At 36.4% G+C, this 19462-nt stretch overlaps 2 protein-coding genes across 6 annotated transcripts in view; one reads left to right on the forward strand and one right to left on the reverse strand.

Moving 5' to 3' along the window:
* Positions 1-7239, forward strand: part of apbb2b (amyloid beta (A4) precursor protein-binding, family B, member 2b) — a 55863-nt gene extending 48624 nt beyond the window's left edge. For all 5 annotated transcript variants that reach the window (XM_082164665.1, XM_082164668.1, XM_082164667.1 and 2 more), the window contains one exon: positions 2634-7239. In XM_082164665.1, coding sequence (XP_082020791.1) covers positions 2634-2804 — 171 coding nt within the window. In that variant the 3' untranslated portion in view covers positions 2805-7239. The remainder of the gene's footprint in view (positions 1-2633) is intronic.
* On the reverse strand, positions 6842-19361 carry LOC309494671 (uncharacterized protein). The gene is made up of 8 exons (XM_082164086.1): positions 19138-19361; positions 17552-18013; positions 15587-15645; positions 15316-15497; positions 14300-14452; positions 13848-13947; positions 7635-9408; positions 6842-7597 (listed from the first exon to the last, which is right to left on the reverse strand). The coding sequence occupies exons 1-7, from the start codon at positions 19142-19144 to the stop codon at positions 8545-8547; spliced, it is 1827 nt and encodes a 608-aa protein (XP_082020212.1). The 5' UTR covers positions 19145-19361; the 3' UTR covers positions 6842-7597; positions 7635-8544.
* Positions 19362-19462: the final 101 nt, after the last annotated feature.

The following is a 19462-nucleotide window of genomic DNA, read 5'->3' on the forward strand; positions in this document are numbered from 1 at the left end:
TCAAAAGTAGGGCTGTACAATGAATCAAATCTCGATATGGACTAGTGTCTGTGAATATTAAAGTTAAAAGAGACTGCAATTGTTCTACGCGTCTCTGGGAATGAGCGCTCCACACACACACACACACACACACACACACACACACACACACACACACACACACACACACACACACACACACACACACACACACACACACACACACACACACATACTGAAGCACATACACACAGAAACTATAATGTCTTTACGACAACCTGTCAAAATAAAAATTCGGTATAACTTGAAGAAATTATAACAGAAATATATTACTATTGCACAGTAGAGTATACTTCAAGTTGGCCTAATAATAATAATAATAAAAATAATAATAGTAGTAGTTTATTAAAACACACAGAAACTCAAATGTGTACAACCCACCAAAATAAAAGTTTGGTCCAACTCAAAGAAATTAGAAAGAAATTGCACAGTAAAATGCATTTTAAAATAATAATACTAATAATACAATCTATTAAAACGTTATTTTAAGGGAATATCACAAAGTTTTTCAACAGTAAACAATAACACCATTTTTTCTTCAAAAACACCATTTCTAAAAGTAAAATTGTATTTGTATAATGTTGAAAAAAAAAAATTAGGGAGGGGGGGGTGAGTGAATTACAGTATACTCACTACAAAAAACTAGACTACACCACTGTTTATAACTAAACACAATCATTGTCAAGACCAGAGCTGGACAATATAATGTAGCTACAAAAATTATATATCAATATTTTTCAGCTTATTGAATACAAACTGGCATTCAAAATGTAAGAATTTTTAAAAATGTTTTGAATTATGTCTCTCATGCTCACCTAGGCTGCATTTATTTATTGAAAAATATAGTAAAACTGTAATATTATTGTGAAATATTTGTTCAATTTAAAAGAGCCCTTTAAAAAAAAAGAAAATTATGTTAATATATTTTAAAATTGAATTTTATTCTTATTTTTTGAGGAATTGAACATTCAAAAGCTTGTATTTGAATGTATTTAAAATTTGAAACCTTTGTAACATTGTAAATGTCAAAAGATTTACTGTGACTTTTGAACAAATGAATTTGTCTTTGCTGAATAAAAGCATTCATTTTCATTTATCAAAAAAGTACTTTAATATAAACCAAAACGTTTTAATATATAGGAGGCCTGTCAATAGATACATTTTTTTTAAGTGCGCTTAATTAGTCCATAATTCATAAATTTTTGTACACCAAAGCACCCATTCAAAAAAAACTTTTCAGAATTCACAGTGTATAGTATGTGTTCAGTGCAACAGCAAAGAGCTTGTTTGCATTTTAGACAAGTCAAGTTATGATACCGAACAGGACCACATGGAGATTCCAAAAATAAATAAATAATGAAACCGGATCTGACTGTACACAGATCCATTCAGAATTACTAAACAAAGCAACATTGACACGAGTCATGACAAATCAAAACATTATTCTGAACGTGTGGAGACAATGTAAATATACTGAAGTGTGTCTGTGCATAAATACAATGTGAGGGCTCGTGCTCTTCAGAAATGATCACAGAATATGACAGAGCTTGTGTTTTAAAGCGAATCAGACACTGGAATTAATAATTCACTGAGAATGCAACGTGAGTCTCTGTTCTCTCTGCCATCTCTAATCAGCATGGTTTTCTTTACATTATTGCTGTTTTGGACTGATTGTTTCAATGAATTCGCTTACTGGATCATTGGACTGAAATTTTGTTTAACGGCTTAAAATTATCTGATCGCTAGAATATAAATTTCGACCTACCAGGGTTACAGGGCTACTTGTGCCATTGTAGATGCTTAGTGTAATAAACTCCCGACTCTCAAGATCATTTAACTGCGTGACGTTACGTTAATGACGCAATTTCACGTGCTTCAGTAATTTATTTGCGTTAAATTAACACATTAAGAATTTTGCATGTGTTAATGCGTTATCATCGACAGCCCTAATATATATATATATATATATATATATATATTAAGAGTTCAGATGCAAAAGCCTCTAAGTGCCATCTGAAATTTTCTTCTAGAATGATAATTTTTATAAAGCTTGTAAATTAAAGTTAAGTAATTTCACTTAAATGACAATTAATAGGTAATTTGCATTGCCATTTAAGTGAAATTATTGAACTTAAATATACGAGCTTAATAAAAATGATCTTTCTAGAAGAAAATTTCAGATGGCACTTAGAGGCTTTTGCATCTGAACTATTCATATATTCCTTAAAATACAGAGCCATAAACAGCTTTGTTACCTTCCTACTAAAATTTTGCACAAAATATTTTTTTTATGAAAAATGCCCCACTGAGACTTCTGTGAATGGAACTTGATGACCAAATAAAAAAATTATGTTCAAATCATTGCAGTATTCACAATATTGCTTAATTGTTGTAAACATTTCTTAGTCAACACTATAGACTATCTGTCTATACCAACTGTAGGTGTAGTGTCCAAAACTACCACCCAAACGTTTCATCATTTAACAAGATCAAGGTTAAAAGAAGATCTTTTCCAGCCCAGCCTGATGCATTGCATTCGACACATGAATTCATCCACTCACTCTTTCTTCTTGTTTTCTTCTTTGTCTCTGCAGTTGAGGTATCAGAAGTGTCTGGTGGCACGCCCTCCATCTCAGAAAGCCTGCTCACAGGCGCCCCCCGCTGACTCAGTCACACGCCGCGTCTCCACCAGCGTCAAACGTGGAGTTCTGTCCCTCATCGACACGCTCAAACAGAAGAGACCAGTCACTGAGCTCCCCCAGTGATCTGACACACAAGCACGCATTCTCACCGTCACGCTCTGCATGCTTATAACTATCAGAATGTCCTGTACATAACCTGTCCAGTCACATGATGGAGATGAAGAGGAACTCGAGGATGAAAACTGTCTGAAAGAAAAACTACACGTAATTATAAGAATGATCTGATGCCAAGAAAATACTCTCGCAAACACACACACACACCTGATCAAGCCTCTCTCTTCCGTCACACTTATGTCAGTCATGTGTATATCTGCATGGGAAGACACGCTTCTCCAGCATGACAATAACCAACAGGCTCCGCCCATTGATAAACACCACTCCACCTGGACAAAGGCTGCTAAAAGAGATAACTTAAACTGAAGAAAGTTTGTGTAATTCAGAAAGAACAAATGTGACACACAGCAGAACTTCTTCAAATCGTCAGTTCATGTGTGCGGGTGTGTAGAAGAGCTTGCTGCTGCTTCATTTGCTAAAGGATGTTCGCAAGTGTCATAAAAACAAGCCGTTTTTTTGTTGCATTCTTTGTTATACTGACGAACACAAAAGAAGAAGAATGGATGGATGAGACGAAGTAATGTCATAACACTCAGAAGATTGTGAATGTTTGCAGTCTGTTCCATTTAAAGTCGGATGTTGAATATTCCCACTTGACATCTTCTGACCAAGGTGCTCCAATGTTCAAAAGATTGTGTAAATCGTCAGTGATATTTTAGTGAAATTTTGCAGGCAAAAATGTCCATTGTCAATAGTGTAGCGATGTATGAAGCGCAGTCCACACAGAAGTCACTTTCAAACCAAGCAGCTTTCTGTTGGTGAATGCAACGAATTTGCCTGATTCGAGTGGAGAAATACCAGTCACACGGATTCCTATTGAAATGGCTTGGTTTCAACCTCAAAAATCGGCCAAACAACAGTGAATGTGACTGCACCTTAAGACAACAAAACAACAATGCTAACTTAGCATTGCTTTTGTTCAACGTCAACAATGCGCAAGTTGGGAGTTCGACTTCAAGTGAAGTTCCTTTGCACTTTTCCAAGTAGGAAGTTGGAAATGAAGTCGAACAGCATTAATGTCAAAACACATCAAAGCTTTCACCAAATGATTTTTTTCTTTTTTTTTTCTTCAAGAAGCTCTGCTGACACGCTTGTCTTCACCGGAAGTCGACGAGGAGGCTTGTAAAAGATGCGGACATGAAATGAACAACGTTGTTAAATCAAACATCCCCATAGACTTGCCCTGCATTAACACAGTCGGAAGGACATGACCTCTTCAGTTCAGTGTGTAGATGTAAATTATGAATGTGCTTTTTATATTTCCAAAGTGAAATTGCCTCCTTTTTTTTCCTTTTGAGAGAGAGAATGTTGCAGAAGAGAACTAAATTACTCGTAGGGCGAAATACAGGAGGCGGGAAGAACTTTGCTTAGAGCCAAACAGTTCAATGGTGTCACTTCTGCTTTGAACCCCAGCGTAGTGCTTACTTCCTCGAGAGGCTTTCCAGTGACTGAAAGTCAAAAATATCTGCAGCACATCCAAGTTAGTGAAAAAACGAAAGATCTATTTCAGTTCCAGCATCCGTTCCTCACGTTCGGGTGTCATTAGTGGCTCTACATGTCCTGGTTGCGCTTCACAAATGTTGTTTTTCTTTGACCCGCACGCTTTACCCACGTGGTCTTGCTGTGCTCTGGCGTGCAACCTGTATTCCTAGACTTACCCTTTCTTTCACAAGGGTTTTGACGAATCACTTATGTGTGTACATACAGTATCTATATATAGCAAACATCATATCATAAGGCTTTATTTTTCAAATTTCAGATACTTTTATTTTGTCATGTTTTCTGTTTTATTTTGGTCGTACTTGCCTTGGCATGTCTTGTGATCCCATTTGTTCTGGCCATACTGTAAAGAAAAAAAACTCATGTATGTGTTGTAGATAAACCAACTGACAAAACAAAGAAAATAAGAAGAGTGAATGATGGTAGAAATTGTGAATATGAATTTATTTTATGGTCCTTTTTAGGAGAGCTAGCTCTAGGGGAGGAGATGTGAACTGTAAGTGTCTATCTATGCATTCTTTTAGCTCTGAGGAAGATTTGAGAGAGAGAGAGAAAAAAAGACACATTGCCTTGCATGTCCTGGGACAATTTAAGAAGAATAACTGTACTGAACAGAAATGATATTTTTTATTTTATTTATTCTATTTTATATCGGTATATACTGGTTTTATTGTGATGTATCATATGCTTAGACATTCTTTACCCTGTCTCGGACAACAAATCAAACAAGAAATGTCAATCCAAAACATTGTACAGTTACTCTGGTGACTCTCGAAGAGCTGTGTGTGCTCGGATGCTGCCTTGGTGACATAACATTTGAAAGGCCTTGTAGGACCTTCACGTTCTGCCCAAACCAACATTAGATACTGCTTTAGAATACACTAAGGGCCAGATTTACTAAACAGGGCAAGTTAGCGTGAAAGCGCAATTCCCAAAAAAGCGCAGATGGGAGTGAAAATATCTATTCCATAATGACCAACGCAATCTACCAATTAGCGTCTGGTTTAAGACATGCTGTTTTGGGCGGTAAATATTGGCGAAAAAAAAACAGTAAATTGAGTAGCGCAAACCTTAGTAAATCACCATTATTTTTGCGTCTGAAAGGGAAGCTCCAAGAAATGCATATGCAATAAGGTCAACTGCAAAAATAACCCTATCTACGCCTTTTCAGCGCTAATTTTTCACTGCGTGTCTTAAGTAAATCAGTAGTATTTTAACGCAATTTGATAATTTGAGAAACAATGCAGGAAATTGGCAACAAACGCAGAGTCTCAATCATCTTTTCTTCCCTATTGTGATGAATATCCAAGTAAAAAAGCTTCTCAAACAACATTTTTTATTGCTGTGATCTCTTCATGTGAGTGACGGGTTGTCCTGCCCTCATGCCAGTAAACGCGTCATCAGAAATTACGAGGGCCCATGAATTAAAAAACATATACATGTGCAGCACACATAAATTATAATAAACACTACAATATTCCATTAAAAAAAAGTTGTCGGTTTTGGTCTCATGGTGACTTTAAAAGTAAAAAAAAATGTGGCGCCCATGTGCAAGACACTGAAAAATCACTGAGACACGGCACAACGATAATTAATCGTATCCTTCTATTAATGCGTATTGCTATTTAAAGGGATACTCCACTTTAAAATGAAAATTCTGTCATCATATACTCACCCTCATGTTGTTTCAAACCTGTATGAATTTCTTTCTTCTGCTGAACAGAAAGGAAGATATTTAGAAGAATGTCAGTAACCAGACAGTTTCTGGTCTCAATGACTTCCATAGTAGGAAAAAAATATACTATGGAAGTCAATGAGACCAGAAACTGTCTGGTTACTGACATTCTTCTAAATATCTTCCTTTCTGTTCAGCAGAAGAAAGAAATTCATACAGGTTTGAAACAACATGAGGGTGAGTATATGATGACAGAATTTTCATTTTAAAGTGGAGTATCCCTTTAACAGCAATTTTGTAGCAAAATCAGAAGCAGTGAAAGCTGTTACAGCAGGTTCTATTAATTAGGTCAAGTACCCTAATAATGATAACTTATATTATATAACACACCATTTTGGTCATTTAGTGTATGTTCCAAAATGTCAATTTAAACAATTTCGTCAACAGATACATTCATCAAGTTTCTCACCATCATATTTTTCACAATAACCAAAATTAGAACGCATTTGTTTGGGCAGTATGTAGATGTTCGGCTAGCTCCACTATAACCATTACTCCTGTATCTTGACACACATGGCCCATCGTGTTCTGCTTTCACCCTGCAGATAATCAGAGTATGAGATGCTGAATTAAGCGTCGTCTGTATAGAATTGTCCAATCTGTCTGCGTACTGCACCCCCTCTTTTTATCTCTTTGCAGTTTTGAAGAAGTGCACGTTGGTTTTTGTTTATTTCTTTCATGTGAATTTCACTCTGTGATGTTGGGTCTTATACAATGCAATTTCTTTTGGATTTTTTTGGGGGGGGGGGGGGGGGGGGGGGAGGGGGGGTCACGGTGAATAAGAATTAATCACACTTTGTTTAGAAATTAATTCGCTGCCAACCAGCAAAGTCAGCTGTTACATGCTAGAGGAAGGGGGCTTATGGGTAATGTAGTACAGTACAATAATTCAGCATAGAATCATCATTCTCATGTTAGCCAAGAGTAGTGTGTTTGATTGACTCTTGTGTTCTTGTATGGTGAAACACTCTGATTGATGACTATCAGGGGAATTCTCATCACAAGAACTAATAAGCTAAAAATGAACACTCTACTGAAGTAAACTCAAATACGTTTTTGTGGAAACATTGGCTTTCTCTGCTCTACACTAATTTGTACACCATATAAATGTAAACTGTTGTGAAAATAAATGGCATATCACTAAATACATTTAAATGTTTCTGACTGTTAATTGATCTCATACATACTGTATAGTGAGTATTGTTAGTTGAAAGAATTGTCCTAATGATATTCATCTCACGGCAGTTCGTAAATATTTTAGGTCTTGTCGAATTTGTGTTTTCATATGATCTCATCTTATGGCCCACTGAGGTTTATGGGTGGACCTTCATGCTTAGCATTTCTCTTAAAATCATACGTTTTCATACTAAAAATGGAAAAGTTTCACCTTTTGGATTTTTCGCATTTAGACGACAAAGTTGTTAAAATGATCCCCTTTCACACAGACCCGCAAAAAAAAAAAAAAAGAAGCTCTATACTCATGCCAGGCCAGTAGTTGGTGATGTCACTTTGTAAAGAAAAACTATGCACCATATAGACTGTACTCAACCGAACACTTAAACACATGCGCATGATGTCACCATTTTCACATTATTCACATTTTTGTAGTTTACACAGAGACAATAATTGTGTCGCTTTCAAAAACTTGCACTTTGAAACCCATTTTTAAAAACTAACCATGACCTAACAGTTAGTTGACATGTAGTTGCAAAGTTACTTATAGTTAGTTACTTATAATGTCTAAAGCGGACCATCAAAATAAAAGTGTTACCGGATATTCATATTCATATTTTACGAAATATGGGTCAATAAAGCTTTAGTGGCTTAATTATAAAGCCACAATGAAACAGATATTTTCTTTCATATTGTGACGAACATCCAAGTGAAATGGTTCTTGGGTCTATCCATTGGTTGATGAGTTATGACATTTTGATTAAGAATAAGGTCAAAACAAACAAATAAAATCTGGTGAATAAAATAATAGTGGACAAAATAAAGATAACAACAAACATTTTATAGTGATATAAAATCTAGTTTAAATTAAACGAATAATTAAATGAGATATAAAATACTTTTTGAATGAATTTAAATACATAATTAAAAGAGATACAAAGTATTGTTTACATTAATTAAGATACAAAATGTGGTTTAATTTAAAAGTAATACATGACCACCACAGATTTTTGATACCAAACCATCTAACACACAATACAATTAGGACCTTCCTCTGCCAGTTAAATATCACAAATAAAATAATTTATTCAACATGATATACATGAAACAAACAGTTACAGTAATGCCAACAAACCGCATATATCAACATGAATAATTCAACAAGACTGTTATAGTCATGAGATCAGTAGGCTACCTAGCCTTAATCTGCACACATTGTTTACCACAATACTTCTTCTGTATGGAAGCACACAGGATGTGTGTGTATGAATAGGTTGTAACTCAGCGCCATGTCTGTGAACGTAAAATGATCGAGTCTCTGCCTTTGGCGATGCTGCTGGAAGAGGAAAGACTCCTGGAGAAATTGGAGGAGTATGGGGACGAAGAGAGGTGTGAAGGACTGAGCGGATAAACGGGAGGGAGACTGAGCTCTCTTGACCGGGTTTCCTCCCTGTAAGGCTTGCAGGCCTCTGATTTGATCATTTCCGTTTTCGGTTTAACAGATTCTCTTTGAGACGTGGCTCTGGATCTATACGGGGACGCTGGGGTTCTGATGGCAGCAGGTTTGGTCTGAGGTGGAGTTGGTTTAATGGAGTTAACAGTGGCGTGTTGAGACGGCCGAAGGTGCAGGAGTCTCTTGCGTGGAGGTCGAGACCTGCTTTGGCGTTCTTTACGAGTGTGGGATTTAGACCTCTTTTTTCTCCCAGACTGCTTAGCAACTTTAGCTTGAGGCTTATGACCTTTTGGTCGCTTCTTTCGCACAACGGAAGACTGGTTGTCTGATGGGTCTAGAACACTAAAATGATTTGTAGTGCTAAATGTGGCATCCATAAATGTGGAAGTTTGACTTTTAGAGAGTGGAGTGTGATCTAGGATTGTGGAACTGTCAGTCAGGACTCTAGAAGTGTGTTTTGGAGCGGCTGCTGTCTGACTGACACTGACGGCTGGAGGACTCGGACTGATCATTGATGCAGGAGGCTCAATCAGAGAGGAAGGCGGAACAATTGATGTCGATCCCTTTTGTTTTTTCCTCTTTTTCGGTTTCTCTCCATTCAGGGGGTCAGGAGGCGTCAGCCCCCCCAACAAACCTTTAGCAAGCGCTCGAGCCAAAACGTCCTGCACAGTTTCTGCCTCTGCTGGGTCATGCTGTTAGAAAGAAAACACACACATGTACATAGTGCAATGTTATTATGTATAGTGAGACCAGGGCTAGTTGTCACAAGGGTGTAATCGCAATAGTCTCAGCCTTAGACGGCACATCCAAGGTCTTTCGACAGTCCGTTCACATTTTGCTCACAAACCTGGAAAGTACAAAGATGTTCTTATCTGACTGACTGATTTTACACAACTGCTGTCAACTGGATTTTAACCAAAAGGTTGTTGAACCATATTTTTGGGACAAGGGTTTATGTCAGGTTGGGGCAAGTTGTCACGTGTTTTAATCGAATTCGATAAAATTAATGCATTTATTTAACATACACTATTGTTTGGGATCGGTAAGATTTTTTAATGTTTTTGCAAGTAATCTCACACCAGCCTTTATTAGGTCAAACATAGAAAAAATAACATAATGTGAAATATTATTACAATTTGAAATATAGTGGCGAGAACAAGTATTTGATACACTGCCGATTTTGCAGGTTTTCCCACTTACAAAACATGTAGAAGTCTGTAATTTTTATCATAGGTACTCTTCAACTGTGAGTGACGGAATCTTAAACAAAAATCCAGAAAATCACATTGTATGATTTTTAAGTAATTAATTTGCATTTTATTGCATGACATAAGTATTTGATACATCAGAAAAGAAGAACTTAAAGGAGAACTCCGGTGAATTTTTAAGTTAATCTTGATCGTTTTACCTTTGTGAGTACTGTCTATAGAAAAAAAAAAAAAAAAACGGATTGGTGCTTGCAACGCGGAGCTGTTACAGTTAATGCCCAGAGCTCCCATTCAGCTAAAACGGCAGTTATGGGGGCATAAACCTAAAGAGTGTCTTTGTGCCTCTTAACAGACACAAAATGCAATTAAAATGTCTGTCCAACATGAACAGGGCCCTTACATGACAACAAGATGCAACTTTAGCAACTTAGCCATTGTTTAAACTCACCTAAATAGTGTTTTAGACGGCTAGCTGTAGTCTCGCGCTGAAGTCTCGAGGGAACTCAGTTGTAGCCGGAACACGACGCTCCTCCCACCTGCACTATGTGCGCGATTTTTTTTTTCTATAGACAGTACTCACAAAGGTAAAACGATCAAGATTAACTTAAAAATTCACCGGAGTTCTCCTTTAATATTTGGTACAGAAACCTTTACGTTTCCTGTAGTTCTTGACCAGGGCCCGTATTCATAAAGAATCTTAATGCAAAGACTAGCTCCTAGTGACAAAATTCTAAGAAAATTCTTAGAAATGTGGCCGTTTACTCTTAAAATTAAATAAAAAATCCTAGTAAAGAAAAAAGTAATTCAGAAAGCATCTTAACCCTTCAAAGAGGTCTTAAGGTCAAAATTGTTAGGAGCACGGACGAGGACTTTTAAGAGGCTTAAGAGTTTCTTTAGCAGAGGAGAAAATGGCAGAAAGACGAAGAGGGAGAAGAAATGTGTTGCAGACAATGGATGACAGTGAGTTAATAAGATGCTATAGATTAGATCGTGCAGGGATCATTGTGACTGATCTTATTAGAGACACGCTAACATCTCCGACACAGCACAGAAATGCCATAGCGCCAGAAATGAAAGTAATCACTACATTACGATATTTGGCAACTGGGAAAATTCCATGTTTGATACATTAAAACCAACATTCAAACCACCACTTAAATAGACATGCCAGCAATCAGTGTAATTGGAAAGAGTGGAACAATTTTTATCATTCTAAGCCAATCAAATACCTTATAGGAAATTAACAGGATGGTAAATTTAAAAAAAAGGATTTATATACACATATATAATGTGTGTGTGTGTGTGAGAACGGTCAAATAGGAAAAATTACGCATGTAATTTCAAAGTGAAGGCTTAGAATAGACCCTATACTTAAAATCACTTTTTTTTTTTTTTTTTGGACAACCAACCAATCACAGTCTTCAAAAGATTGTGTCATACATAGCAACTGGGTCAACCCCGCCTCCTTACTAAGATGAACGTTTTTGTCTTTTCCTTACTCAGAGTTGCTCTCAGATCGGTCCCGAATCGCTTTTAAGCTAAGACTCCTACGTAAAAGTTTTTAAGCTAAATTAAGAGTTTTCTTAGAGGATTCTTAGAATCTTTATGAATACGGGCCCAGGTTTGCACACACTGCAGCAGGGATTTTGGCCCATTCCTCCATGCAGACCTTCTCCAGATCCTTCAGGTTTCTGGGCTGTTGCTGGGCAATACGGACTTTCAGCTCCCTCCAAAGATTTTCTATTGGGTTCAGGTCTGGAGACTGGCTAGGCCACTCCAGGACCTTGAGATGCTTCTTACGGAGCCACTCCTTAGTTGCCCTGGCTGTGTGTTTCGGGTCATTGTCATGCTGGAAGACCCAGCCACGACCCATCTTCAATGCTCTTACTGAGGGAAGGAGGTTGTTAGCCAAGATCTCGCGAAACAAAGAATGATGTTTACACCTCCATGCTTCACGGTTGGGATGGTGTTCTTGGGGTTGTACTCATCCTTCTTCTTCCTCCAAACACGGCGAGTGGAGTTTAGACCAAAAAGCTCTATTTTTGTCTCATCAGACCACATTACCTTCTCCCATTCCTCCTCTGGATCATCCAGATGGTCATTGGCAAACTTCAGATGGGCCTGGACATGCGCTGGCTTGAGCAGGGGGACCTTGCGTGCGCTGGAGGATTATAATCCATGACGGCGTAGTGTGTTACTAATGGTTTTCTTTGAGACTGTGGTCCCAGCTCTCTTCAGGTCATTGACCAGGTCCTGCTGAGTAGTTCTGGGCTGATCCCTCACCTTCCTCATGATCATTGATGCCCCACGAGGTGAGATCTTGCATGGTGCCCCAGACCGAGGGAGATTGACCGTCATCTTGAACTTCTTCCATTTTCTAATAATTGCGCCAACAGTTGTTGCCTTCTCACCAAGCTGCTTGCCTATTGTCCTGTAGCCCATCCCAGCCTTGTGCAGGTCTACAATTTTATCCCTGATGTCCTTACACAGCTCTCTGGTCTTGGCCATTGTGGAGAGGTTGGAGTCTGTTTGATTGAGTGTGTGGACAGATGTCTTTTATACAGGTAATGATTTCAAACATATGCAGTTAATACAGGTAATGAGTGGAGAACAGGAGGGCTTCTTAAAGAAAAAGTAACAGGTTTGTGAGAGCCGGAATTCTTACTGGTTGGTAGGTGATCAAATACTTATGTCATGCAATAAAATGCTAATTAATTATAAAAAAATCATACAATGTGATTTTCTGGATTTTTGTTTTAGATTCCGTCTCTCACAGTTGAAGTGTACCTATGATAAAAAATTACAGACCTCTACATGCTTTGTAAGTAGGAAAACCTGCAAAATCGGCAGTGTATCAAATACTTGTTCTCCCCACTGTAACTGTTTTCTATTTTAATATATTTTCAAATGTAATTTATTCCAGTGATGGCAAAGCTGAATTTTCAGCATCCTTACTCCAGTCTTCAGTGTCACATGATCCTTCCGAAATCATTATGCTGATTTGGTGCTCAAGAAACATTTATTATTATAATAATATGATTATTATTTAGCAATGTTGAAAACAGTTGTTCTGCTTAATATGGAAACCATGATTTTTTTAGGATTCTTTGATTAATAGAGAGTTTAAAAGAACAGTATTTAAATAGAAAATCTATATAAATGTCTTTACTGTCACTTTTGATTAATTTAATTTGCTGAATACAAGTATTCGTTTCTTTAAAAAGAAATAGTAAATATATTTATAATATGTAATATTTCTATTGTCACTTTAGATACATTTAATGCATCCTTGCTGAATAATAATTACTAACCCCAACCCCACTTTTGAATTTTACATTCAATCCATCCATCCATCCATCCATCCATCCATCCATAATATAGTTTAAATATTTTCATTATTGTTTTGTGTTTCACAACTGCTTTACTATCAGTGATTAATGGCAGATTCCCATAATGACAACATTTGGGGGCAATGTATAATAAAATAATAATAATAAACAACTACACCCGAAAAATATTCAGTGTAGTACAAAAACTAGCTCCAGTCTATACACTGTCTAGTGCACATGCAATCTTTCACACATACACACACACAAGAAGCTACAGGCTTGTTTCTCTTGCTCTGTGTGGTCTTGTGTGGATGCTAATGTGATCAGACACAAGTGTTCATTATTTAGTGTGAACCGGAGCTACACTGCCAGTATTTAGGACAGCAATGCATCAAGCTCTGGATGAGAGCGGTGTGTGTGTGTGTGTGTGTGTGTGTGTGTGTGTGAGCTCTCTACTCACACACATACACATTTTAACATATATGAATCACAGCATATCATTATGGCTGTAAAAATTCCTTTATATAATATATATATAGTATAATTATTATGTTAATAAATCTGTTAGTCTGATTCTGTCTCTTTCCTTCTTACCTCTCTTGTCATCACACAGAGGAAACAGCCATTTGTGACGTCAGATGATTCAGTTCTGAAAAACTTCTCTTTCTCATCATCCCATCCTGCACTGACCAGCCTGTGAGAAACATGTAGAAAGAAAACGAGATGTTTGTGTTGTAAATTCAATCTAACTTATATCCATTTTCTCATAGCTCAAACATTCATAATCCTTCCCCACTTGCTTTTCCATGGATTAACTGCTGTTTCCATGGATACAGTAACTTTAAATCCGTACAGTTAGTGGCGTGTGACAGGAAGGACTTAATGCTTGGACAGTGTTTGTGTTTGTGTGTGTGTGTTTGTGTGTGTGTGTGTGTGTGTGTGTGTGTGTGTGTGTGTGTGTGTGTGTGTGTGTGTGTGTGTGTGTGTGTGTGTGTGTGTGTGTGTGTTTGTGTGTGTGTGTGTGTGTGTGTGTATGTCTGTGTTACCTGAAGGGCAAAGCTTTTGCTTTGCTTTCTGCGTTTTCAAGCGCTCTCTTCACAAGTTGTTCATTCTCCTCTGGATATACTGAGCATGTGCAGTACACTACGCCTTTCACTTTAGGAACTGCAGTTAAGAAAGTCAAGTTAACCCACATGATGTGATTTAGTCAATGTATGATATTATATAAACAAACACTACAAAAAAATTGTGGTCGTAATATTTTTTTTAACGTTTTTGAAGGAAGTCTTAGCCTGCTTAATATTTTTGTGGAAACGCTGAATTTTTTTTTCAAGATTCTTGGATGAATAGAAAATTTAAACCATTTATTTGAAAAAGTTTTAATTTTAGTGGTTCCTTGTTACATGTACTTACTACAGTAATAACAGTAAATTAAATACAATTACAAGCAACTAACCCTTTGCTTTAGTAAGTACATGTTGTGTACTTTTATTTTTACTCAGTACTTAATTGTATAATTACACTGTAACAAGGACAACTTAAAATGAATTGTAAGCAAAATCTTTTGTAATATTATAAGTCTTAATTATACTGCAAAATGTATGCAGAAAACGATTTTTATCAAGTTAATGCATAAACTATGGTCATCAAGAAATAATCTATATAGTATAAAAATGGGACAATTATTTTGAAAGAGCTATAAAATTTATGTTTACAACAACCCAGGTAATTTAGTCCTTTAAACATTAGATTAATAAAGTATGAGTTCTAATCTATGGAAATTCTATTTCTACTTCAGAGTTAAAAAGTAGTCACAATTGCTAAATATGAGGTCACATTATACAAAGTCACAATTGGAGGACAGAAAGTCGAAATCACGAGAAATCACAATTTTGAGATGTATAAAACTCTGAGGAAACAGGCATCCATCAAAATCTTTGTTGAGAATTTTTCTGAAATTTGTGGACACATTTTTCTCAGAAAATACTCCTTGCTGTGCAGGAGAGACAGTTGAGATTTTTCACTCCAAACATGGAATTCACAGAATATGATTCAGTCTAACTTTATAAAGGATGAATTTTCACAGGCCAGACCTTCTCCTACTGACCTATAAAGGCTGTCCTCCACCTGTCTCACTTCTTTTATACGTCCTTCCTCTACTCTTTTGATTGGCTCTCTGGGCTCGAACTTCCTGTCCAGAAGGTCATAGAGTACGACCACCACTAGAGCCATGAGGTCATCTGGCTGAAGAGAAACACAAACTCACACATCAAACACATCAAAGTCAATCCCGATACCAACACAAAAGGGCAGATGTCAGTCAACAGACCCACCATTTGCTGAGAACGGTAAAAGTAGCTGTCAGTCAGGATCTCCTCCAGTAGATCTTGGTCTGTGATGGTAGCAGGAGAGAGTTTGTGATATTTAGAAGATGGTTAGTTGTAATTCAACACCATTATATGAAGACATGTGGGGGAGCAAAAAACCCAGCAATATACTCCAGAGATCCTAAAATACCCAACAGCAAAACTGATGTGTGAGTTACATCAGTTTTGCTGAGAAACGAATTTAAAAATAGCTGGATTCCAACTCAGACATGGCTTACTGAATTTAAAAAAGAATGAATGTGAGTTGAATTTAAATTTTAACAATGAATCCAGACTATTTTAAAATAAAATAATCAGAATTTATGTCTTGCAAAATATTACTTCTTTCAAAAAGTTTGGGGAGGAAAATGCCTTTTTATCTTTCTTAGATGTAAGATTATTTTTAGATTTAAGCTCGGAACAAGAAAAAAACTATCTTTTTAAAAAATATGCAGGAAAAATGTATATACATTAAAAAATATATATAGTTTTGCCCCTTTAAATTATTGTATAATAAACAAGACTGATAAGCTTATGTCTAATCCTATCTGAATATATCAATTTAAATCATTTGTTGTCTGCGTTTCTGGATGATAGAACTGACTGCGAATATGAACTGACCTCATGCTCACAGCTCAGCGCTGCCATTAAAGTGCTATAGCAGCCAGTGAACTGATGTCTGACCTGACTGCACTAAAAGCAAATAGATGTCCTTAAAAAAAAGAAAAAAGTAAAAAAGCCTCCCCTAAGCAAAAAGTTTGAGAAAGTGAGGGCAAAGCAGAGCAAGGAAGAGAGAGAGAGAGAGAGAGAGAGAGAGAGAGAGAGGGGGGGGGGGGGGGGGGGGACTGACATGTGTAGGGAGGTTAAGCTACAAGGAGAAACCCAACCAAAATGTGACCAGACATCCCCAAATTATTGATTCAGGACTTCAGTAATCGAAAGAAGAGGGGGAAGGCATGAAAAGATGAGGTCAGGGGAAAATAAATGACTTCTATATGGAGAGTATGGAGAGTGTGAGACTTCTTTTTTTTCAGGCACTGAACCACACCCTGAAAGTCAGTCTATTATCTTCAAATCTACTTACTGATATACTGTAAAACTTTAGAAGCAATACAATGAAACTTTCTTATTTCTAGATTTTAAAATTGTCTATTTTATATTTGTAGACACCCTAATGTTTAAAGCCGGCAATAAAAAAAAAAAAAAAAAAAAAAAAATGAAAAAAAAAAAAAAAAAAAATATAAAAAAAAAAAAAAATTAATTAATTAATTAATAAATTAAATAATAATAAAATAAATAATAAAATAAAATGAAATAAAAAATGTTGAGTTAAAAGTAATACACTTTAAATGAAGAATTTTAACAATATTTCGGAAATAATCTGCAACACTTACTTCAAGTTTCATTCAGAAACCACCAAAGAATAAAAAGTGTGACAACCAACTCCATACCAGTCTCTTCTACAACATTAGCAAAAGGAAAAACTCTCCTCTGCAGTACTGTCGGACAGGATAGGAAATAACTGTGGAATTTTGGGTAATAGTATTATTATACGTTTATGACTCTTCATCTGTTTCCAACTGCACCTTTGAGTCCTGTATCTGAGGAACTGAATAATTGATGTTAAAGATTTGTGGGCCACAAATAGCATGACATCAGGGACCACAGGGACATTAACTGCACACTCCAAAAACAATCAAGATAAACTGGACACGTTATTCTTTTGCTGTCTCAATCTCATCACTTTATGATATTTACATTCCTACCAAATACTTGTATTGTTGTTTCTCATACAAGATCAGGCAGGTAAAGCTCAGTTTTAAGCTGGAGGAGAATACTGAAATATGATATTTTAAAGGAAAAGCAATTCTCATCCTGATAATCATACAAACTCCATTTTGGTTTTGAGGCCTGGCTTTATTTTTCACTTACATTTCAGGGTGTTAAATGCCAGCTCATATGCCCAGTGCTCATTCTGCTTGGTGTTGGCATCAGTGTCGTCGACAATCCCAGAATCATCATCATCATCATCATCATCATCATCTCCACCGGGACTGATGTGCCCATAGCGAATGAGTCTGTGTGCGAGGTCTTTCTCCACATGAGTTTTCTGGAAAATAGCTGCAGCATGAAAGTACACAGAGTCGGGGAATCCCAAAGGTGTTCCCCCTCTCTCCATTCTGGCTCGGTTCCTTTCTGCAAACACTGCAGTGACCCTCTTTTTAAGGGACTGAACACATACTTTCCTCATAGAGTTCTTGGGAGACTCTGGAGTGTGTGCTTTATTCTTAGGAGTGGTTTCTTGATCCTGTAAGTTCAGTGATGTGACATCAGGCAGATCTGAGTCCAGTGTGGAGTTGAGAGTCTGTTTAACCATTCCTATAGAGCCAAGTTCTGTGAATAAATACTGAATTAGTGAGTATCATAGATCATTTATTATTATTTCACACACATTATTTAATCTAGCAGTTTCCAGCAGTGACAATATGGGCAATTGTTTAACTTTGTAAATAACATTTGGTGTTAATTTCACACTGAATAGGGTTTCTCACACAGTATACCGGTAATTCGGTCTTTACATAGCCTATATGATACAATAGGGATCATCATATTTTTTTCTATTTGACAGCATTTTGTATACATAGTATTTTCACTCTGTATGCAAAATAATATTCAGTACAGCTGAAGGCTTTTAGTGGAAATTCAAGAATTTTAACTGATTTTCAATGTGGAGTTTTGAACTCCACTGTCTAAAAGTTTGGGGTCAGTGAGACTTTTTTTCTTCTTCTGAAAGATATAATACTTTAATTCAGCAAGGATGCAATAAATTGATCAACGTTGACAGTTAAAACTTCTACATTGCTACAAACTATATATATATATATATATATATATATATATATATATATATATATATATATATATATATATATAATATATATAAATTAATGCTTTCCTTTTGAAATGACTATTCACTAAGTAATCCTCAAAAATGTATCACATGCAGCTTCCACAACCATTTTCAACTGTAGTAAGTAATTTTCGAATCAGTTTAAAATAATTTCTGAAGGATCACGTGAAACTGAAGACTGGAATAATGGCTGCTGATAATTCAGCTTTGCCATTTAAAAAATATATAATAAAAAAATAGAAAACATTTATTTTAAATCATAATTGTATTTCACAATAATACAGTTTTTTAATGTATTTTGGTTTTTGATCAAATAAATGCACCGTTAGTGAGAAAATAAATGACTTTTTTCAAAAAACATTAAGAAATCTTACCAACCCTGAAGAAGTGTGAAAATACAGTTGGCTCCAAAAGCCTGGGACCACTAGAACCTGTGACCTAGAAATAGAGCATAATCTTAAATATTTCTTATTTATTTCACACCATAACATTTCTTTTGTTTTTAAATTTCAAAATCCGGTTACTGTTTGCTTATTACCAGGTTTAAATTAGAAACATCTAATTAAAAATAAAATCGAATTAGTCAAAATTAAATTTTAATACGCACCTCTCATAACGTAAGCGCAGTCAGCTCAGCAACAGGTTTGAATATGAGAGCAGAATGTGAGAATTAGGAGCCCTCTCTCTATCGGTCTGTCCCCCTTGTCTCTCTCTCTCTCTCTCTCTCTCTCTCTCTCTCTCTCTGAGATCTTGTGTCACTCACTACAACAAAAAACATTTGTTCTTGTCAACAGAGTGTGAATATTCTGTCTACAGATATAGTCAGCTAGCTATCAGCAGCTCATCATCATCATCACACACACACACACACACACACACACACACACACACACACACACACACACACACGATGAATAGCCTACAGTGAATAG

This window comes from Leuciscus leuciscus, assembly GCF_965113295.1.
Source record: "Leuciscus leuciscus genome assembly, chromosome: 3".
Lineage (NCBI taxonomy): Eukaryota > Metazoa > Chordata > Actinopteri > Cypriniformes > Leuciscidae > Leuciscus > Leuciscus leuciscus.

Bases quoted from the DNA above. Each gene is read 5' to 3' on its own strand.
- LOC309494671 (XM_082164086.1), bottom strand. The intron at 15,646-17,551 runs GTAAGTGAAAAA...CTACCATCACAG, and splicing joins GGCATTTAACACCCTGAAAT to ACCAAGATCTACTGGAGGAG. The intron at 14,453-15,315 runs GTTAGACTGAAT...TTGACTAAATCA, and splicing joins GAAAATTCATCCTTTATAAA to CATCATGTGGGTTAACTTGA.